The sequence below is a fragment of the Lygodium microphyllum genome, chromosome 3 (assembly GCF_053477565.2).
Source record: "Lygodium microphyllum isolate KBCC chromosome 3, Lygodium_microphyllum_v1.1.10, whole genome shotgun sequence".
Classification (NCBI taxonomy): Eukaryota; Viridiplantae; Streptophyta; class Polypodiopsida; order Schizaeales; family Lygodiaceae; genus Lygodium; species Lygodium microphyllum.
Window position 1 is genome coordinate 22,213,736 of NC_141137.1, and position 24,256 is coordinate 22,237,991.

At 42.7% G+C, this 24,256-nt stretch overlaps 1 protein-coding gene across 2 annotated transcripts in view; it reads left to right on the forward strand.

Annotated features, from left to right (window-relative positions):
• DUO3 (Homeodomain-like superfamily protein) overlaps nucleotides 1-24,256 on the forward strand; it is a 65,347-nt gene that overhangs the window by 40,517 nt on the left and 574 nt on the right. The window contains exons 7-8 of one of the 2 annotated variants that reach the window (XM_087669515.1): nucleotides 21,729-21,896; nucleotides 22,776-24,179. In XM_087669515.1, coding sequence (XP_087525641.1) covers nucleotides 21,729-21,896; nucleotides 22,776-24,179 — 1,572 coding nt within the window. The remainder of the gene's footprint in view (nucleotides 1-21,728; nucleotides 21,897-22,775; nucleotides 24,180-24,256) is intronic. The other variant, XM_087669518.1, reaches the window with a different exon arrangement.

Below are 24,256 nucleotides of genomic sequence, written 5' to 3' on the forward strand. Positions count from 1 at the left end.
TGTTGAACATCAAATCTTCTTTGCGCATAGGCTACCAGAGACTTGTATCAGAGTTGAAGGTTGCTTGTCTCTTGAGTTTCGTGTAGGCAGACCAACATGCCATGTAAGCTGTGGGCCATGCAGGTGTAGGCAGGCAGTCCATGCCAGCGTTGGGGACAGGCGACAAGCAATTCAATAGGCAGCTAGGCAGCGACTGACATGCCACATGAGCAGGCGGTGACAGGCATGAGGCACAGGTTGCGTGCTGACCGACCGTTGCAAGTAGTTCGGTGGCAACTCCTAGGCACAGATCACGTGTTGCTCAACCTATCGGTTGTTTAGAAAAAAGAATGAAACATTCTTTTTCTTTTTTTCCCTTCTTTCCTTGGTGCTTTTTGCAGGCTGTCATGCGTGCATGCGCACAGCTTGACAAATCTTAGAGATTGGGCATGCATCTAGTCTCGGAATTTGGGGATTTAGCGTATGTGTGAAGATTTTACTTGGCTGAGTAAAATTTGTGGAATCTTGTATACTCTCAGTTCTTTGAAATTGGGGCTTTTCACACACATGCAGAAATTGCAGTGGAACAGATACAATTCTTGAAATTTTGACACATTGGATTCCATACAATTTTGGGCTTTTGCAAAATTTGCAAAGTTTGGGTGAAATTTGGTCTAGGTATGTATTTGCAATGCAATTTCTATGCAACTTGAGCACATTGGACCTCAAACAAATTTGGGGCTTTTGCAAAATTTGTGAAATTTTGGTGAAATTGGCTTGTGCAATCCATTTGGGAGTTATGTTTGGTGTCATTTGAGTAGTTTGAGCAGAGAAATGTTGGGGCTTTCGATTGTTGGAGTCAAATTTTTGCCTGTGGATGCATTTGGAGCAGAATTTGTAGCTAAAATTTGGGGCTTTCTCTTGAAATTGATATATTAGTCTATGGTACGGCTGTAATGGCTTATGGTGTGCTGTAGCATGCATTTCATACCTCTGAAAATTGATTAGTAGATCTGAAATTTCTGCAATTACTTGAATTTTCATTGCCGGTTGGTACTTTTTTCGTGCCTTGGTCATTTATGTGACAGTTGGGCTCACATTTGTTGACTTTTGAGTCTTTTTTGAGCTGTAAATCATGGTTGGTAGCAGTGATAGCAGCAATCTTTTGCACATTAAGAAGCTTAAGGGTGGACACAACTTTGCTATATGACAGAAGCAGTGCTATAATGTCTTGGTATAGAAGAAATATGTGAAGTCTATAAAGATAAAAGGGGTAAAACTAGCAACCATGGATCCAGATGGGTGGGATGAGTTAGATGAGCTTGCACACTCTACCATAGAGCTTTTAGTGTCAGACACTTTACTCTTCAACATAGAGAAATTGAAATCTGCTTATGATATGTGGCAACGACTTGAGGACTTATATGCTCAGAAAAATGTAGCAAGTAAAGTTTATTAGTTAAAAAAAATTGATGGACCTTCGTATGAAAGTAGGTACAACCATGTCTGTACATTTGAATGAGTTTAACTCTATTTTCAACTAGTTGATTGCTTTGGAATTTCACATTGATGAGGAATTTAAGGCAACCTTTTTGCTATGCACTTTGCTTGAAAGTTGGGACATTTTTAGGACAAAGATGAGTAATTCTACTGCTATATTGCTATATTAAAATGTGGAGAGCTCTTTACTCATGGAAGAGCTCAATCGGCAAAATATATCAGTAGACAAGTCTTCCAATGTACTGCACATTAGAGGCAGATCCCAGTAGAAGGGTAACTCTGACAACAAAGTATACAAGAAGTTTTGTGGTAAAAATGTGGAGTGCCATAATTGTGGCAAGAAAGGACACTTTAAGTGGGATTACTTTAAGTGGAAGAAAGAAAAGGGCAAAGCCAAAAATACTGATGATAACAAAGATGAGAAAAAGGATAGCCAACATGTAAATAAGAGTAGTGTGAAGATAGAGGAAGCCAATGTAGTTAGTCACGAGAGTGACAGTGGCAGTGACATACTCTTTGCTTCTTATTTTAATGCATGGTCATGGATTACAAATTTTGATGATGATATGCCTACCTGGATTCTTGATTCAAGTGCTTCATTCCATGTAACACCACACCATAAGTAAGTCTCTCGGACTAAAGTGGTGGTAGATATAGTGTTGTCCACTTGGGGGATAATTATGGACGTGACATTGCAAGGATTGACAGTGTGCATTTGATATTTTAGCATGGTTCAATGTTTACTTCGCATAATGTGAGGCATGTACCTCAGCTCAAGAAGAGCTTGATATGCATAGGAGAGCTAGATGATGAAGGTTATCATACCACTTTCAGGGATAGCAAATTGAAGATATGTAAGGGCTCTAGGATTGTTGCTTAAGGCTCTAAAAGTGATACTCTGTATCCATTACATGTATCTAGCGTGCATGATCATATTGTCGCCATAACCAAGCAGCCAAGTATATCTTTGTGGCATAGCCAGTTGGGGCACATGAGTCAAACTAGAATGAATATGCTTTCTCTTTTGGGTTATTTGCCATGTTTGAGGTATGCTGATTTTGACCATTGTGATTATTGTATTTTTGGCAAGCATGCTCAAATATCACATAAAAAGTCTTTTATTAAAATCTTTACCCTTAGAGTTGGTACATTCAGACGTATATGAGATGCCAAGGTTGTCTCTAGGGGAAAATAGATATTTTATCACTTTTGTTGATGATGCCACACGCAAAGTATGGGTTTATCTGATCCGTCATAAAGACGAGGCCTTGGATGAGTTTTAAAAATTCCTAGAACTTGCTGAAAATATGACCAGCAAGACATTAAAGTATCATCGCTTTGACAATGGTGGGGAATATGTGTCCAAAGCCTTTCAGGCCTTTTGTGATAGCAAAGGAATAAAAAGGAAGCTCACTGCCCCTTATAATCCGCTCAAAAATGGTGTCAGAGAGTGTATGAATCGGACTATTTAGGATGTCACGAGGACGTGAAAATTTGATGGTTTGCTTATGTTTAATTGACATTTGATTAAAGGATTAATCAAATGTGCAATTAAAAGATGCACATGTGAGGTGCAAGCTACTTTTTCATAGTTGAAAGCCAAAGGACCCTGTGAAAAAGATGGGTGTCAAAGACAAAAGTTGTAACAAGTTACACTTGTTAGATTCTAGGGGAATTTTGGTGTTAGTTTGCCCCTAGGACCATTAATTGGCCATTAAGTGTCAGTGGTGCCACTAGGGACTAGGCATTAATTAATGGATTAATGGTTGTCCAAGGGTCAATTAATGCATGGGACCACTTTGGGTTGCAAATGGCCTAGCCAATTAATTTTTGGATGGGCAAGGTCAAATTTTTGGGCATGGATTAATGACTGAATTAATTTTCAGAATTAAAATTAATTAAATGGCTGGAAATTGCTGAAAATGGATTAAGAAAGCTGCCACTTGGCAAAGCTTTCCCATGCAAGTGGGGGAAAGGCTAAATAGGGCCGAAGGGAGAGGGAAATCTCGTTTTTTCATTTTGGGGCTGTTGGACTGTTGCTGCCAGCTTTTGGGGCCATTTCCCAGCCATTGGAGACCAATTTGGTGATGGAGATGGCATATTCTTGACCTTGGGAAGCTGGCAATTGCTGTTGATGCACTTTCTCCTAAAGATCACAGTCTCTGATGCTCCTATTGTTGGTGCAGACGTTTGGGGCTGGTACAGCAGGGCAGCAGCTGATTTTGATCAGTTCTTCACGACAAATCTCAAAATTTTCTCTCTCTACAGCATTCTCTCATCTCCTTCAACCTATACTCAGCCATTCTCAGCAATTCTCAGCCATTCGGAGGAGATCTCAGCCATTTTTGGTGGGCTGATCTGTAATTTCTGCAACAAACCCTAATTCACAGCAGAAATCAGGGTTTAGCAGCCACCTTGAGATCCGTGCCAGAGATTGAAGGCTCAAGGGACTGAAACCAGCAGCTGATAATTGAAGATTATCAAGGGATTTCAGGAGCCAGCCCATCTCGAATTGATTTGGGGCAACATTTGGCCAGCCAAGGGTCAAATTGGAGAAGAAGTCCTGGGTGAATCAAGGGGCAAATGACCCAAAAGGCTTGTTGGTCATTTATGACAGCAAGAGCAATTGGTTAGCAGGAGGAGATTGAAGAATCTCAAGTTGTACTCCTTCCAATTGAATAAAAGCTAAAGAAATGCCGCAAGGGGCGCTAGTTTTGGGGCCAACAGGGAGTCTACTGTCCAAGAATGTTATGGTAAAGTGTGTATTTCGTTTTATATGCATTTATTTATTGCTGTAATTAACTCTTAAATCAGGTTATCACTACCCATTCCAAGAAGGAAGGCTGGTTTCACAGGAGAAGGTCCGCACTATGCTATCTCATGTTGCATTACCTCATGGATTTTGGGCAAAGGCTGTTATGACAACCGTACACTTGATAAATTAGTCACCAAATAGTGTGGGCGGGCAAGCCACCTTCGTATACACACTTGAGAGTGTTTGGCTACGAGGCATTTGTGCATATACGCAAGAAACAATGCAACAAATTGGAGCCAAAGTCTTGTAAATGCATCTTTCTAGGATATGGCGACAAGGGAGAAATGTGTTATAAATTATGGGATCCCCAAAAAAGGAAAATTGCATGCAACAATGATGTAATCTTTTGGGAAGATCGCATGCATAAACAGCCCGAAAAGACAGAGGAAGTGAGAGGGGTTGTGTTCTGAGAAGAAATACTTGTAGGATAGCAAAGAGTGCATACCGTACAGTAGTAAATACTTGCTGTAAACAACCCTATAAATGCACTGAAATTGATCAACAAGAAGTTGCCCATGATATACTACAATTTTAACAAGAAAATGTGCCATTGGGATAGTTGGAATAAACATGACATCATGCTAAACCTTTTGAACAGCAAGCTGTTAATGCAAATTTGCAGAAAAGCTAGCAAACACTGATCATTGGGGTCCGTAGATTAACTAAAAATACCAAACAACTAGACAGGTTTGTTCCTGGTGCAAATTATGTTGCTAATTATATCATGTTGATAGATTGTGGTGAATCGTCTTGCTTCAAGGAAGCAGTAGAAAGAGAGAACAACAATAAATAGCATAAAGCTTTGCTGTGAGAGATGGAATCTCTAAAGAAAAATGGTACATGGGATTTGGTGCATTTGCCTAAGGGACAAAAATTTCTACCATGCAAATGGGTTTACAAGCTAAAGGTTTCCTCTGGTTGTACAAAGCACGGCTTGTTGCCAAAGGGTACATGCAAGAACATGGGATTGACTTTTATGAGATCTTTTCTCTTGTAGTCAAAGTGACTACTTTGTGAACCATATTGGACTTGGTTTCATGTGAGGATATGGAACTCATACAGATGGATGTAAAGACTACTTTCTTACATGGTGATCTGCATGAGGATATATATACCCAAGAGCTAGAAGGTTTTGTGGCTAAGGGGCAAGAAAAGATGGTATGTAAACTGAACAAAAGCTTGTATAGGCTTAAACATGCACTGCGTGAATGGTATCATAAGTTTGATACATTCATGCAATCTCAATGATTTAAGAGAAGTCAAATGGATCATTGCTTGTATATCAAGGAGGCCGCAGATGACAACCTTATTATACTAATTTTGTATATGGATGACATGTTGATTGGTGTTAGGGATGTTCATGCGTTAGACACATTGAAGCAAAACCTACGTAGTAGCTTTGATATGAAGGATCTTGGTGAAGCAAATCATATTCTTGGCATGCATAACTCAGGATAGATCAAAAGGTCTTTTTTACTTGTCACATCAGGAGTATGTATCCAAGATTTTGCAGCATTTCAATATGGAGGGGGAAAAAGCAATCGGTGTATCATTGTCTCCATATGTGAAACTCAGTGCAAAGGACAACTCTACATCTGATGATGAAAAGGCTAAAATGGCCAAAATTCCATATGCTTCAACTGTGGGTAGCTTGATGTATGCTATGGTTGCTACATGTCGTGACATAGCATTTGGGGTAGGAGTGGTTAGCATGTACATGGCATATCTTGGTAAAATATATTGGGAAGTAGTGAAAGGTATCATGAGATATCTTAAGGACACAAAGGATTTGTGCATCTGCTTTGGAAAGTAGAAGGTATTTGTCGTTGGCTTTACGGATGCATGTTGAGAAGTAAGCATGGGAACTCTTCTTATACTGGAGAGGATAAGGGTAGCTAGGTGTAAATAGAGTGGAGGACAGGGGAGCAAGGGGAAACCCTAACCCTAATCTCTCGAGAGGCTATATAAACAGCCTAAAGTACACACTCACAGTTGAGGAGAGTGTACTAGTTGTACCTTGAACAATTGACTAAGCAAGATCTTATTCTTGTACTTGAGTTCTCTCTCTCCCTCTTGTGCACACTCTCTCATGCTTCCAACTCTGATTTTCCACAATGTAGACTATGTTGGCCATACTGATTGCAGGAAGTCTACTTCAGGGTATGTATTTATCTTCACAGGGGGAGCCATTTCCTGGATCTCTAGGCTACAAAGGTGTATTGCATTGTTACTACAGAGGTAGAGTATGTGGTTGCCACTAAGGCATGTAAGGAGGCTTTATGGCTTTCACGTCTGATGGGAGATCTTGGTATTTTTGAGGCTCTTGTCCTCCACTGTGATAGTCGGAGTGCTATTATGCTAGCACGAAATCCTATCTTTCATGCAAACACAAAGCACATAGAAGTGAAGTATCACTTTGTCATGGATGTACTTGACAACAAAAGTATTGAGTTTGTCAAGGTACATATAGATGATAATCTCGTAGATCCTTTCACAAAGAGTCTTCTAGCAGAGCGGTTTGCTCATTGTCGACAAATGATGGGAGTTGGATAGTAGTATATGTATTTCAGCTTTGTATATACTAAGACATGGCTGATTTTTTTCTCAACCTTCTGGTCTATTGCCTTTAGGTGGAAGGTTGTTGGAAATAAAGAGCCATCGTGCTTTTTATACATGTTCGTGTGTAAACACACCCTTAGCACTTTACATATAAATATCACGAAAAAATCTAAGAGTGGTACAACTCTTTGTATCCACACGTCGTGTATCTCCTACACATACTCTCTCTATTGCTGCTCACTCCCTCTCTCTCTCTCTCTCTCTCTCTGTGCCATTGCCAGTATTGAACATCGAATCTTCATTGCACATAGGCCACCACAAAATCACAAGTATAGGGATACTTGTGTGAAGATATGTCAGGGTATACACAGAGAAAAGACAGAATGTACGAACACGGTTGAAATATAATAACTTAGATCATAATGCGTAAATGCAAAATACGGTTGAAACATAATAACTTAGATTGTAATGCATAAATGCAAATCCTAAATGCAAAACACAAAAATATAAAAATACAAACACAAACAGAGAAGAAGGAGAACTCTGAAGTGAATGAATCGATGTTGTAAATGAATGAGAGAATATATATAATGCTTAAGGGCAGAGTTGTCCAATAGTTGGTGGCTGTCATAGGAGTGGGTTCAGGGAGGTGTAGGAGTGGGTTGAGGGAGGTGTCGATGTGTTTCATCCATTGGAGATAGATTTGGAGTGTAACTATCAGTAGGAGTAGAGGTTGATGAAAAAAGTGCTGAAAACAAAAAAACGATGTGTTGTAGATGCAATATAAATCAAGTTGGGATCATGCACCATTTAATTTAATAAAACTTGTGGTAATTTACATGATTTGGGCTGTTTTAAAGAGCTAATTAGTTTGTAATGTACTTTTTGCTCAATATCCTCTTAGGCCCAAAACTAGACTAAGAAGGGATTGGAAGAGAAGCTCAAGCCCATTTTTACCCCAAGATGTGAATGTGAATAGCCTCCACTACAGTGGGGCACGTGGATCCAGGAAATTGATTGTTCGGCAGGAGTTGCAGCCTGCCCTTGCTGGACGGATCGACATTTTACTTTCACAGGAGCACAAGCTCACCCCCTCCCAAGCCCAGTGGGTAGGGAAGGTACTCCCAGGAAGCTCGCACACTTACTGGGAGCACGCCATAGGCACCCACGGCAGGAGTGGAGGCGTATGCACCTCTATTGGCCCGAGTCTCACTGCTTGCATCTTACCAAAGGAGTCTAAGTAATCATCCCAGAGAGGCCAATGCATTGGACAAAGGGTGCTCGTTGGTTGCCCAATGACCTACCAGGACTTGTAAATGCGGATGGAGCCATGTTGAACCTTCCAAAAAAGAAAAAAGATATGATTTGTGGCCTACAAAGTAATTGTGCCTTGAATGGGAGAACGGAAAGGGATGGTTAGATTTACCACATCACAAAACAAACAAGCTATCCCAACCATCCATGGATGTCGGTGACAAAAGAAAAGGGAGAAGCATGGAAGATATGGTGGTAAAGTGGTAGAAGAAATCCGTGGAAATAGTTCGGGATCTGCTCAGGAGTGCTTCACATAATCAGATGTAGAGTAATACTACATGATGAGAATGCGCATGCAACAAGTGCCACTTGGATAATGTCTCTCGTGGAGAAATTGTTTACTTTTCCAAGTACTCTTTTACAGAGATGGTGATGATCATGCAATGCAAAGGGGAGGTACAAGAGAAAAGAGAGACTAATGTTGAGGACGAATGCTAACACTTGTAGAATACCAAGAAAGGGTAGGAATCCCCTCTAACCATGAATGTTGATACTAAGGGAGAAAGAGGAACCTGATGTCTGTCTTTGTGTGGTGCTAAGAACTGTTAAGAATCTGATGATAAAGATAGACCTGATATCCCTTAGGCGGAATAGCCAAAGGAGAATTAGCCATATGGATATGCGGAATATCCTTGCAGTTGATCTCAAGAGAGGGATCTCTCAACCTTGGGAGATGGCTACCAATTGGAAGAGTAGGAAAAATTCAGCCACTAAGGCAGTTGGGATGTGCTTGTACTTGATCTTTGGAGAGGGATCCACTACTAACCAAGTGTCATAGGCATGCTTGAAACTCCACATCAAGAGATAGCTTCAATGCTAATGAAGTATGAAGGCACAATCACCAAAGTAGCAATCCATCTTTCATGAAAAGTAAGCGAGAAGTGTAGATAATGATGGTTAATTATAAAAACATCTCAATTGAAAGGAAATTAAAACAAATGCCAAGAGAAGAAGGATATGCAAGACTCATACTATCTCCGTCTCCATGTCGATGGAGGCAATACTTGCCAAGGGAGAGACGGAAAAAAATAAACCTTCCGCCCATGTAGGACCTACAATGTTAGTTCTAAACGGAAATACAAAACCCAACATGAAATAATAAAGAAAGAAACCTACATACTAGATGTTTCATTTTGAGACACTTTGGATGTTGTGCTAATAGAAAGCTAAAGTGAGTGTAGAATGTAGTGGAAGACTTAAAATAATATGGCTAAGTCTAAAGAAAATGTAACCTAAGTAGCCTAAGGTCCCTAATGTCCAAGGATAAACTGGGACTCCTAAAAGACTAGGCTAGAGGAAGGTAAGGACTTTAACAAGTTAGAGACACTAGGAGGCATTGATTGAGGGGGAGATCCAAGATCCATTGTATCGCCAGCGATTGATGACTATGGATACTAGGGGGTAGAGAAATTACGCTACCTTAGGAAGAGCCTCTCTCAATCTCCTTGGAGTGGCACTACCATTGTTGGAAGGGGTTCAGATTGGTTGAGAAAGGGGGATTTGATTCAACTTTGGTATGTATAGAAGACCCTTAGCTAGGGATGAGGCGATTTTGGGTGTGGATCTAAGACCCTTGGCCTTTGAGCGATGAGTGTTAAATTGATATCTGGTCTGGTATTACACAAGTAGATCAGACTGCCGATCATTCTCCTGTACCTCCCAATGTCTGCCAGTGCTGATGTATCCTCAATAAGTAACTTTGCATTCACCTCCATAGGTGTAGCTATCTCCTTGCACTCGGTCATGCCAAATGTTTTCAAGATCTCCCATGTATACTTTTTCTGAGAGATGAAGATCTTTCTTGGCTCTTGCCAGACTTCAATTCCCAAATAATAGTGCAGCAAGCACAAGTTTGTCATTTCAAACTCAGAATTCAAAGCCTTTCGAGTTTGGTTGATCATATGTTCATAGTCACCTGTAATAAGAAGGTCGTCCACATTTAGGACAATCACTACAGACTTTTCACCATCCCTGTAAACTTAGAAGTGTCAGAGTGCAGCGGTGCGGAAGCGTAGGACTGAGAGAGAGAGAACGCAGAGAGAGAAGGGAGAGAAAGAGACAGTGTACACTGAAGATCTGCTGTATAAAGAATGCTGAATACAAAGATATACACGGGCGCAGTGCGCTGGACTGCGTGTCTCCACCTCGACGATGCAACCTGCTGTCCACCTCGAAGTCTGCTGCAGTCTGCACTGTCTGCTGTCTGAAATCTGCGAACAGAGACAGAGATCTGCACGGCACCGGTCTGTAATCTGCGACAGAGAATGAATGCCAGACTGCTGAAAACGTCAGCAATAAATAGGCGAAAATCTGCCTAGAATGGGGCGCCAAAATAGGGCGCAGCCAGATAAAAATCAGCTGCAGGCAGTCGGACTGCCACGTGGCAGTCCGACTGCACAGTCCGACTGTGCAGCTGGACTGTGCAGCTGCTGCCTGCCTGAAACCAGGCTATGATCTCTGACACCCCCTCTCAGAGCCTGGACAGGGCAGAAGTCTGAGGGATCTGGAATGTTGCCGAAGTAGAGCCTGAGGAAGCGCCTTTGTAAACAAATCCGCAAGATTATCCTCCGTCTTGCAATACTCCACAGTGATGGTCTCATCCAAAAGCTTTTCTCGGATGAAGTGGTATTGGATCTCAATGTGCTTCGTCCGGGCATGAAAAACAGGATTCCTCGCCAAGGCAATGCAACTCTCATTGTCACATCGCAGCAATGTAGGACGAGTCTGGGGGCACCCCAGCTCCTCCAACAGTCTCCGAAGCCACACAACCTCGCATGTGGTGGAAGACGCGGCCCGATACTCCGCCTCAGTAGACGAAAGGGCTACCGTGGGCTGCTTCTTGCTACTCCAAGAAATAACACCCGCACCCAAAGTAAAGCAGTAACCTGTTGTAGACCGCCTGTGGTCCACGTCACCGGCCCAATCCGAGTCGCTCCAACCTGCAAGTACAAGATCTGACCCATCTGTCCCTGCGGGGTAATGAATCCCCAAATCAGACGTCCCCCTCAGATACCGAAGTATCCTCTGAGCAGCCTGCCAATGCACCGTCTTAGGTTCACTCATGAACCCTGCCAAGAGCCCAACAGCAAAACATAGATCAACCCTCGTGTTGAGAAGCCAAATCAGAGACCCTATCAACTGTCGATAGCGGGAAGCATCCGCCAAAGGAGAAGCTGAGTGGGAAGTGGCCTTCCAGTTCGGATCCATAGGAGTAGAGAGGGCCCGACAATCTTCCATCTCAAAAGACACCAAGAGTTCCTGTACATATCTCTGTTGAGAGAGAAAGATCCCCCTCTGAGACTGAAAAATCTCATGTCCTAAAAAGAAATGGAGTAGCCCCAAATCCGTCATCTCGAACGTCCGATGTAAGGCTGACTTTGTCTCCTGGACCTGCTGTGCATCATCACCTGTGACAATCAAATCATCAACATATAATACAAACAGCACACAACCATCCTCGGAAGTGTGAACATACAGCTGCGGATCGGCCTTGGACCGCCGATATCCCAACTGAGTCTGGAGGAACGAATCAATCTTCTCGTTCCAAGCACGCGGGGCCTGCTTGAGACCATACAGGGCCTTCTTCAACCTGTAGACTTTCCCATCTGAAGAACCAAAGCCAGGAGGCTGCTCAACGTAGATCTCCTCCTTCAAATCACCATTCAGGAAGGCCGACTTCACATCCAGCTGATAAACAGGCCATCTCCTATTGTCAGCCAAAGCAAGAACAGTTCTAATGGTTGCCATACGAGCTGTAGGGGCAAAGGTGTCATGATAGTCAATCCCTGGGCGCTGGGCAAAACCCTTAGCAACAAGGCGAGCCTTGTGCTTATCCAAAGTACCATCACTGAGATATTTGGTCTTAAAGACCCACTTGACTCCAATCACCTTCTTCTTCGGGGGGCGTGGCACAAGTGACCAAGTGCCATTCCTCTCAATAGCCTCCAACTCAGCTTCCATAGCTTTCTTCCATGGGGCGGACTGTAAAGCCTCCTTCACGGAGGTGGGCTCTCGATCCTGCATAACTCGGGACATCAAACAATAATTGGAGCACACAAGCTCCCAAGAATGCGCCTGGTGCCTCCGTGACCGCCGCGGACCATCCTGCGGTCCCCACTTCTCAGGAACCCCCTCGATCCCTGAATCACGGAGTGTGTCACGGGCCCAGCGAGGAGGAGGCCGAACCTCCCCTCGTCGTTCTCCATCAGTAGAAGACTCTGGAATGTCCACCGGTGGTAACTCCTCAGAAGGATCCGGTGGAACAGTAGACTCTGTGTCAGAAACAGAATCATAATCAAACGGCACAGGCTCCAGTGGAACTGTAGAAGGAGCCAAACTCTCCCCTGGATCTCCAAGAACGGGATGCTCCTCACCCGTTGAAGAAGCCGGAACCTCCACAAACCGCACATCACGGCTAGTATATACATCCCGCTTGACGGGATCATAGAGTCGGTAGCCTTGGGACTGGGAGCTGTAGCCAACAAATACCTGTTTGCGGGAAGCCGCTTCGAATTTGTCACGGTGAGCTTTGGGAATGTGAACATAGGCATCACACCCAAAGACCCGAAAGTAAGAAACATCTGGCTTCGTACCAAAATACGCCTCAAATGGAGTCATCCCTTCCACGGCCGAAGTAGGAGATCGGTTAAGGATGTGGACTGCAGTAGCCACAGCCTCGGCCCACAGAACCTGGGGGGTCTGTCGGTGCTCCATCATGGTGCGCGCCATCTCGATCACACTGCGGTTCTTCCGTTCGAGAATACCATTTTCTTGTGGAGTATTCGTATTGGCAAACTCCTGGTGAATTCCTCTATCTGCACAAAACCGAGCAAATTCATTAGAGACAAATTCACCTCCCTTGTCGGATCGCAAGGTCTTCAACTTCCGGCCTGATCGGTTCTCCTCAAAGAGAAGCCAATCCTTGAAGTGCGAGAAAGCTTCTGATTTTAGTGCCAAAAAGTAGGCCCATGTCATCCTGCTATAGTCATCCACGATCAGCATGAAGTACGAGCTCCCACGCAGGGACTCATTCCTCATAGGGCCACATAGATCCGTAGATACTAACTCCATCGGTGAAGTAGACCGCCGCGAAGCGGTGTGGGGAATGGCATCCCGATGCTGCTTCCCCCTTATGCAGGAGACACATGGCTGCTGGCTCACCACTATATCCGGCAACCCTCGAACAAGCTGTCCCCGTGACGCCTTCCGAAGATAGTCATAGTTCAGGTGACCAAACCTAGCATGCCATAATTCAGACTGTGACTGTGAGGTAAGAAGAAGAGTAGAGAGGGCAGTGGAAGACTTCAGTTTGTAAATGCCGTTCTCCTCATATCCAGATGATAGAACCTTCCTCGATTCACGATCAAGGACTCGCACTGTAGAACTGTCAAACTCCACCAGAAGACCAAGGGAGCAAATCTTATGGACTGAAAGGAGATGGTACCCCAATCCTGGTACATGCAAAACCTCTGAGGTATGGGTGCCACCTCGTCCATCCGGAATAAGCTGCATCTTACCCCGACCTGCAATAGAAACAGAAGAGCTGTCTCCAATGAGAACCTGCCCACGCGAAGGTCGCAGCTGGGCAACACCATCTGATGAAGGAGTCATGTGCCGTGAGGCACCACTATCAATAATCCACTCTCGAGATTGGGAAGCCGCCATCGCAGCATCAGAAGCATTCGGTGAAGCGTCCTCAATGATGACTAAGTGTAGAAATGCAGCTGATGAGGGTGTAGCCACCGCTCCAGAATCCTTGGTTTCCTTCTTCTTGGTGTCCTTCGAGTCTTTGTCAGGGCAATCCTTCTTCCAATGGCCAGTCTTTCCACAAATATGGCATGTGGAGTCTTTGTCCTTGTCCTTCTCCTTGTCCTTCTTGGACTTGTTATCCCCCTTCTTCTTCTTTTGGTCCTTCCCCTTCTTCTGAGAGGCTTGACCTGTCAACGCCTCCGTCTTGGAAGCATTCTGTCCCTTTAACTGTTCCTCTTGGTCCAAGACCATAGGAACCAACTCCTCCCACCGAAGAGTAGACTCTCGCCCCGAAGCAATAAGGGCAGAGTAAAATGTACCGAATCGTGGCGGCAACTGGGACAAAAGTGTAATCGCCATGTCTTCGGAGGAGATCGGCTTCCCCGCGTTCTGAACCTGCATCTGTAGTTGCCTTAGCTTGTTAATGTGTTCCCTTAGCGAAGAAGACTTATTGACGGACAAGGTCCGCATCTGTACCTCCAAAGAAACCCTCTTCATCAGGGTCATCCGATTGTACATTTGATCAAGCTCCAGCCATATCTCACGAGCCACCGTCAAGTGCTCGATGTGAGCGATCACGGCTGTAGTGCATGATAGAAAGAGAAAGGATCGAATCCTGGCATTCAGTTTGTCCCAATGAGACTGGGCCCTGGCCAACTCCGCACGAGCATCGGAAGAGAGTTTGGACTCATCTCTTACCGAGGGCCGGTCAATATCTTCCTGTACCAACTCCGCCAAATCATAGGACTCCAGAATGGCCAACATCATAACGCGCCAAATGCGGTAGTTGTCGCCGTCGAGCTTCTGATCTGTAGGAAGAGCCGGTAGGACAGGCACCTTCCGGTCCATAATCGCCTGGAACTCCAAGTCCATCTCTGTAGACATCTTCACCTGCAATGCCTTCTCAAACGCAAAAGCAGCCCCCTCTGACTGGGTAAACTCAGCCTGCTAAGGCTCTTCTGCGTCCCGAAGCTTCTTCACCCGCCGGAGGCGATGAAAAAGCAAAACCTGCACTTTTAGGTTGAAAACTCAAACTTTCTCCGCGTCAAACAGCAGTAAACAGCAGCAAATCCACCACCTGTACTCCTTTCCTGTGCGCCCACACTCGTTTCAGCCTTGTTCCAAGGCGCAGCCCTCCTGTCTGCCCTTAAACGCAAAAAACGCAAATTTGTGTCGCGATGGAAACTCCTCTTCAGGTTGATTCTGCGCTCAGTCAGCCCTCAAACACTGCTCTGATACCATGTCAGAGTGCAGCGGTGCGGAAGCGTAGGACTGAGAGAGAGAGAACGCAGAGAGAGAAGGGAGAGAAAGAGACAGTGTACACTGAAGATCTGCTGTATAAAGAATGCTGAATACAAAGATATACACGGGCGCAGTGCGCTGGACTGCGTGTCTCCACCTCGACGATGCAACCTGCTGTCCACCTCGAAGTCTGCTGCAGTCTGCACTGTCTGCTGTCTGAAATCTGCGAACAGAGACAGAGATCTGCACGGCACCGGTCTGTAATCTGCGACAGAGAATGAATGCCAGACTGCTGAAAACGTCAGCAATAAATAGGCGAAAATCTGCCTAGAATGGGGCGCCAAAATAGGGCGCAGCCAGATAAAAATCAGCTGCAGGCAGTCGGACTGCCACGTGGCAGTCCGACTGCACAGTCCGACTGTGCAGCTGGACTGTGCAGCTGCTGCCTGCCTGAAACCAGGCTATGATCTCTGACAAGAAGTTAGCATCTGAGGCACATCTTTTGAAGTTTAAGCTTAAAAAGAACTTATCTATCCACTGATACCATGCTTTGGGGGCTTGTTTCAGCCCATACAATGCCTTCTTCAACTTACACAGTTTGTTCTCAGAATGGGGGGTCTTAAATCCTGGTGGCTGAGCCACGTATACCTCCTCCTTGAGGTCACCATTTAAGAACGCTGACTTAACATCCATTTGGTAAACTGGCCACTGCTTGTGGGCGGCACTGTAAGTACTATGCGAATAGTGGTCATTCTGGCAGTTGGGGCAAATGATTCTTGAAAATCAAACCCTTCAACCTGTGAAAATCCTTATGCAACCAGTCTAGCTTTGTACTTTTCTAAGGTACCATTAGCATTGTACTTTACCTTCCATATCCACTTGGTGCCAATAACCTCCCGCTTTGTTGGCTGATCCACTAGCTCCCAAGTGTCATTTTTCATTACGTTGTCATACTCGACTTGCATAGCTGCCTTCCATGCTGGATCTGCAAGTGCTTCTTCTAAGTCAGTTGGCTCCTTTACTTCTCTCATAATCTCAGCCATCAAGGCCATATTGACTATGTGAGCAGAAGCCCTCCTTTGCTCCTCTATTCTTTGAGACCTCCTTGGTCCGTCTGCCTTCTCCTCAATAGATGTGGGCATAGGATTATTGTGCTCATAGAGCTGCTTCACCCAACGCAGCAATGGCTTTTCCGGTGGGGTGATGTTAGGTTGGTGAACTTTTCTCATCATTTGAAGATGATACTTCCTCCTCAAGGATAGGGATAACTCTTGGGAGAGGTTCATAGTGGACTACTTCTTCGCTTGATGATAAAGTGGAAGAACTTCCCTTATCCTCCTCCACTGTATGTAGCTGCTCCTTGAACACCACATCACGGCTTGCGATGGTCTTCTTTGCCTCTTGGTCATATAATTTGTAAGCCTTTTACTCATCACTATAACCCAAGAAGATACATTTTCTGCTTTTTGGTTGTAACTTGTTCCTCTTCTCATGTGGAATATGTGCATAACATTCACATCCAAAAATTCTTGTTCCTCTTCTCATGTGGAATATGTGCATAACATTCACATCCAAAAATTCTGAAGTGTGAGACATGGTTTTTTACCAGTGTAAGCCTCATGAGGTGTTTTTCCCTTGAGAGCCTTTGTGTAGCTCCGATTTAAAATGTAGACTGCAGTATTAACAGCTTCAGCCAAAAATATGGCTTGGTTTCTGGCAAAATGTACAAAACCTTTTCTTTTTAGGCAAGAAGTGCTAGGAGCATCTATATGAGGGTGTGAGTATATTGCTTTCTTTTTCCTGCAAAGAAGGAGACTAACCATTGGCATCAAAATATGGTCTGTATTTAGGATCAATCATGAAAGACATAATTTAGTCTAATTGTGAGATGATTTCTTTCCACTCCTTGTTTTCTTTAAAGGAGGAGGTGATTTATTAGCTCAAGATGCGGATTCATGTGTTTGAGCAACCAAGGAGAGCCATACAATGTGCAAGAGGGGGATTTCCCAACAATAGGACCAAAGGACAAAGAGTAACATACTTCCAGGTATGTGTAAGGCACAATGTTAAAGAGTGACATTCCTGCTAATGATGTACCAAGGTGCAGAGTGGTATATTTTTGAGTGTCTAGTGATGGCCTAAAACCTTGATGTGCATCAAAGGCAATGTGCGGTGAGGTAAGATAACCTATTGTAAGTCTAAAGTAAGGATCTAGATTGAAAGAAGAGGAATCTAAATGTGAAATGAAAGTGGGAGGGAAGGGGCAAGAAATGTGAAGATGAATGAGAAGCACCAAACTCGTACTTAAATAAAACTGAGGATAAAGGATTACCTTGCAGAACATCTCTGAAAATAGAGTTTTCTTCAAAACCATACCGGTACCAATCTAGGTCTTCATGGTGACTTACAGTTGGTTTTTGCATAGCAGTTGTAGTAGTATAGACAAAATCAGACTCACACAAAAATGGATTGTAGTATGTACGAACCTACCATTGGTGTGAAGAGTTTGAACTTTTGGTAGTGTCTTTAAGTGGATCTTCTTTTCAAGTGAGAGGTGATTAGTCTTGTTACTGGAGTGCTTCAATTGAGATGTATCTTGTGAAGGAGTATGAGATGAAGAGGAGCTAGGCCGTTGTGAATGATCCTTTAAAAAAAGGGTAGTAGATGGAGTATCATTCTCCAAATCAAGGCCATAGTGACTCCTCAGGGCCTCCATTGAAGGAATAGTTGGAGAAAGCATTAGAGGATTTGAAGGTGGAGTTATTTGAGCTATCGTTTACATGTTGTTTGCGTATCTCAGACAAACCAAGCTCTCCATGATAGCCATATAATATTCTTTATAAAACTAGAGTACCAACTCTCATACCATATGAAGATATGCTAGGGCTTGCATAGAGAAAATGTAGAATGTACAAATACGATTGAAACATAATAACTCATGTACAAACACGATCGAAACACAGATTCTAAATGCAAAACACAAAACACAAAAACATGGAAACACAAACACAAATAGAGAAGAAAGAGAACTTTGAAGCAAATGAATTAATGTTGTACATGAATGAGACAGATCCCAAGTGCAGTAACCACCGATCGAAGCAGAGGCTGATGAAGAAAAGTACTTAAAACTGAAAATGGCATTATGTAGATGCAAATGCAAATCAAGCCGATGCTGAAAATGTAAGAGTAGTAGGTTGAAAACTAGCACACAACATTCTTTGGGGTCGGAATCAGTAAGCACAGCAATGCAACCACTTGAAGATGATGCAGCTAATCATTGGTAGCAATGGGAGCCGAAATTAGGGTTTTTCTTACGGGATATAGAAACTCTCTAGGATAGTGTACGTTTTAATGAAACTTTTGATAATTTACATGTTTTAGGGCTGTTTTAAAGAGCTAATCAGTTTGTGATGTACTTTTAGCTCAATAACTTGTCTCTTTCAATTCTAGATGCCACATGTCAATTTTCTAGAGAAAGAAGCTTCTAGACCTTGTACTCTAAAAACCTCTCGAATGGTTAAGAATTTGAGATAGTTGTTGAAGACAAAATTGTTCATTATGGATTTTTAGTGGCTTTGACATGAACATAGTTCTCATTTGAGTAACTTCCACAAATAGTAACCTTCAAAATTTTAGAAGTTGCTAAATTTAGACTTTGGAGAGCTTAGTTGTATAGATTTTCCAATTTTGATCAGGAGCATTTCATTATGTGGGCTTTTAGTTAATATGACTATCCCAACGAAAAAGTCTTAGTAATTTGGGCTTTTTGGTCAATTGGATCACTTGTCAAAACTTTATATTTCTCTTGGATATCTTGTTGATGACAACCCAAGAATAATTATAAGGCATTTTAGCCATTGACCACCCTTGAATAAAATGATGGATATTTAACCATAATTTGAAATCCTCAAATATACAAATTGCCTTTCAAGGTTTATGAGCATCAAATTAAATTGAATCATTGAACCAATACATCTTGGTAATAGTTGATATATAGAAAGACATGATTACACAAGTCCAAAAAATACTATGCCCAAGATGGTGAGTAAGTCACATCTTCACACTCTTCTAAAACCTAAGAGGTTCCTTCCAAAAGAAACCAAGGTATCATCCCTTCAATAGGCTGCCCAAGGGCCTATTGTGATTACAGAGGCGATCGATATCTTCTTTCAAACAGTCCAATTTAATGGATCTTAATTGTTTCTTTCCGTTTGATGGCTTAAATATGAATAATAAGACTTAAGATTTCTACATCCTCCATAAAATGAATTGTTGTAGGACAAGGATGGATTGATGAATACCAAGATTGTAGAGGTAATAGATATCTTCTTTTAAGTAGTCTAATTTAATGACTCTCATTTTGATGGCTTAAATGAATAATGAGGTTTAAGATTTCTATATCATCCATAAAATAATTCAGTGCAAGGCAAGGATGGGGTGATGAATTTAGTAGAATATGTTAGCTGTGGTGGTAATTGCCATACTAGATTGTCTTAATGATGATGTTTTGCGAATATGGTGGACACTAATTTGATGAGGCAAATGAAAGACGTGTGTACAAAGTGCAAGGAGTTTCAATCCTTGGATGGGTGCTTGTTTTCCAAAGTTTTTGTGAGATTGTGTAGTGATAAAGAACATGAACATAGAGTGAGAAGGGAAGATAGAGACAAGATGAATGTAGTATAAATGAAGGAACAAATTTGATTGAGCATGGAGTGTATACATAAGGTTGCAATTATCAACCTCTTTACGCAGTTGAGATGCGGTAGTGGAGGTGGTAGATAGAGGTAGGAGGTGAAGAGGATGATGAGGGAGGTTGGAGTGAATTGATACCACCGTATAAAGCGATGGAGTGGGTCAAGCCATAAATAGCTACACATTAGTAACATAGCCAACCTTTTGATGACCGTATTGCTTTATTGGAGGTGGAACCTAATAAAATTTTGTTGCCAAGTTAAAATATGACTACCCAAGACTATCTGCTCTCCCCAAATGGCTAAAATGCTTGCAAAATTTTGTTGCCAAGTTAAAATATGACTACCCAAGACTGTCCGCTCTACCCAAATGGTTAAAATGCTTGCACAACAGTGGAAAATGGATTGTCCATCATGGTCATGCAAGAGGGTTAAGGAAGTGATAAAAGGCGAGAAGAACTTCTACCTAAAATGCCTAGGAGAGAGAAACAAATGAACAAAGATTGTGTTAGAGTTCCTTATGTCCTTGTCTAACTCGATTGAGGCTCACATGCAGGAGATGAGCATACAAATAGACAATGGTTGATAAGTTTGTTGATGATGAACTCCAACCAAGGGGTATGACCCCCTCTCCAGATGAAAGCCTAATACAATAGTAGGCCACCATAGGCTAATGGGGGTGAAAGTGGCTTGAATGAATTTCTCTAGTGATGTCCAATTGTGAATGGGTGAACCAAGCTTTTGATCCAATTGAGTGAAGATAGCGAGGAGCTATTGAAGGGGCTAAGACCTGCCCAAAAAGAACTTTAGGGACTATGGACCAAGTGATGGGCATGCTAGCAGCAAGCAATGATGGCCCAATGACGAGAAAAAGAGGTCGTTGCACGAAGGAAAGACCTATGAAGATTGTAATCCCTAAAAGAGCTCCTCACGATCTTGGTAATTCCCTTATGAAACAAGAAGGGCCAAGGAATCTATAGCCATATCACCTAGATCATCCCCCTTTGAAAGGGATGGGGGGTATGAGGGAATCACTAGAAGAGATGATGGGGGATGGAATGAAATATCTGGGATGGGGGTGTGGCAATGGAGACACGCTGAGGATGGTCCTTCACAATGGAAGGAAAATGGAGTCGATATAACTCTCTTTCTTGCCAACTTGCTGCAAGAATGGCTTTTGATGTAGAATCCTCAATGAAGACAGCCTACTTGATGGGGACAACCTGGGTACCAAGTTGGGTAAGACCATGAACAGAGAGGAGATGGAAGCCTAAGTCCAGTACATGGACTTCCATTACAAAGGAGATGAATGGTTGGAAAACAATGGCAAAGTGTCAATACCACAAGTAGACATTGATGAAACATCCCCTAGGGTGGTCGTACCTTCTTAAGGATGGAGATCTTGAAGCCAAGCATGCCAATGAGTCATATGACTTGCAGCACTACTCTCGATGAGCAATGATCTAAAATGCTACAATGTTCAAAAGACTTAAAACACCCCCTCCACCCATGCACTGCCCCATGGCCCCCCAAAACCTCCCCAAAAAAAGCAGCAAAGAACATGCTAACAATTAAAGAGCATTTATCTAAGCACTCAAACAGCTGCAACCAAATGAAAGTCCACAAAAAAAACCTTCGACAAGAAAAAAACCCTTGTAAGGGCAATGCTCACATACACCTGTGCACTCTTCTTGCTCACGTTCGAACCATTTAAATATTTGTTTGTTATGTTTGTGATTGAATTGATTGGATTGTTTTTGATATGCTATTAGTTGAGTTACAGTTGAAACAATATTCAAATTTAATAGGGCTGATATGCAAATGTTTTGATATTTTATTCGTCAAATTACAATTGTTATATGCATTAAATTTCACAGGGGCTGAAAGTTTTCAAAAATGATTGGACAAAAGTCTGGAAGCAGTGTGTCCCATATCGTGATCCAGTGACTTTACCTCGGCAATGGCGAGTAGCTACGGGTCTTCAAAAATCTTACAAGACCACAAGGGAAGCTAAGCAAATACCCAAAGCAAAAAAACAGGAGAAGGTTGGGTTGAAGCATTGCAATACTTGCATTCCTGTTTTTAAAATGCATGATGGAGGAGTTTGGTCTGCTCCTTACAAAAGGACAGGAGGTTGGGAAGTTTTATCTTTAATAAATGCATGATTGGCACCTGCATGATTGTGGAGCATGGGCTGCTCATTGAAAGGTTCTCAAGCCTTAAATACTGTGGATAAGGAAGGGCCTCACTTCCTTATGGTGTGATAATCACAGGTTACAAGGACACATGCCTTTGCCTACACTAGGGGCTCAAAGAAACGTTTTTGAACTGAATAACACACTGAGAATGCTTCGTAAATGGTTGATGAAAGTGTTTATTGATGGGGGCAATGCTACTGATGTTAGATAAGACTATCTTCTTAGTGATCTTGTTGTGTGGAATGTGAGAATTCTGCAGTCAGTCCACAAAGTGTTACCCATGTTTCCAGTCCGACAAATGTTCTAGCTCTTTTTGGAATAAACAGTTTACATTCATTCTGCATCAATGCTCTTTTGTTAACAATCCCAAAGACCATGACATGTCTATGGTAGCACATCAAAAGATGATTCTTGCAAGGGATTTTTGTGGAAAAATCATCATCATCGATGGCTCCAGAAAAGTTCAGAAATTCATTGGAAAAAAAATTAATTATTGAGGGGATGTATGTACGTGACTTAATGACCTTTATCATAAGCATCGAATGTTTTGCTTTGTGCACTGCCTGCTGAACATGATATTTGATTAATGTTAAGGGCATTTCTGAAAGGGTGAAACCTCTCTGCTCCCTTGTTTTGTTTTTCTTCTGGCTTTGTTAGACTTGAAAGACACTATTGCGTGAGATTTTTAAGATACAAAATGAATAATCTGCTATCTTGTTTTGCCAGGGTGTCTTGGGTACAATATTTTGTGATGGTGGGGGTGATAATGGAGAGCTGAACAGTGAGGGTGAAGCTGATGGAGCAAACAATGTGTACTTGCATGAAGCTTTTCTAAAAGACTCGAAGACTGACTGTAGTACATTCAAAGCAACTCCTGTCACGGGACACACAAGCAAGCTGCCTTCTGTTTACACAAACACCCTGCCAACATCTTGCCATGGAACTTCATCTCAGATCAACACAGGAGGGACTACATCAATCAATCATATGGTCCCATGTGCACAATCTCATCTACCACCAGAAAGGAGCTCTGCATCTGGTGTGAATGTATTTGAATCTTCACATAATGTTAGACTCTCTAAATCCAAGAGGAAACGCTACCAGTCCTGGTCTTGTGGTCTTTATAAGAATGGAACACAAACTATCAAGTTAGCGCCTGGTCTACCATCACTTAATCTTCCCCCCTCAGTCCGTGTAATCTCCCAGTCAAAGTTGAGTAGTGACCATCCTTTATCACAACACCAAAAAGGAAGCATGATGACGCTGATGAACTGTACTGGGAATTTTCATGTGTCCAGAGACTTAAGCAGCAAGGTGTATTTTCCAAGTCATGTTTATCAGCCTGGAAATAGTCAGGCAGCACAAAAAGATCAGTTATCTGAGAAACCAGTGACCTCAGTTGCTAAATCTGCATGTGCCAGTATGCATCCCCTTTTGATGCAGGGAGCTGCAGGAGGGGTGTTGTCCTATCTTCAGATATCGGACAACACTTATTGTAGTTATATGTCCAAGTACCTTGGGCAACCTCAACAAGTATGCCATCTTTCTGTTGAAGGTTCTGGTGTCTCATCATGTACAAGAAAGGATCAGACAAAAAGCTCTGTAGAACTTCACCCTTTTTTGCAAGATCATGATGAACAACTAGACAATCAGATACGATCTGCACGGCCTTCTGCACGGGAAAGAAATCCCTCTGCTTTGACAACAGGCAATCAGGTTAAGTTGGATCAGGGCATTGTCCAGTGGCCATCAGCATTATCAAATCCGATGTCTCAGCCAGGATCGTTACGAGCTAGCCAGCAGCGGCAAAAGCAGCGGAGGATCTTGCAAATTCTTCATAATGGATTAGAAAAGGATTCTCCAATGCTTTCTTCTGCTCCTGTTGCTAAAAATACCAGAAAGAAGCCCCTTAACACCAATCTAGTCAATGGAAACCAGAAAGGGAAAGGGAAAGTTGATCAACAGGGGTCTGGTGGGGATGAATCAAGTATGAACATAGTAATGGAACATGAAGAACTTACTGATTCTGAGGAGGAGATAGAGAGAGGTGTGCAGTTTGAATATGAAGAGATGGGTGATTCTGAAAAAGAAGGTTCTGATGATGAAGAGCACACCCATGAATTAGATAAGGTACCTAGAACTTTTTAGGTCATTGTTTTTTGGTTCTGAAAGGTTCTTATGGGATTCTAAGCATTTGTTGTCTTCTA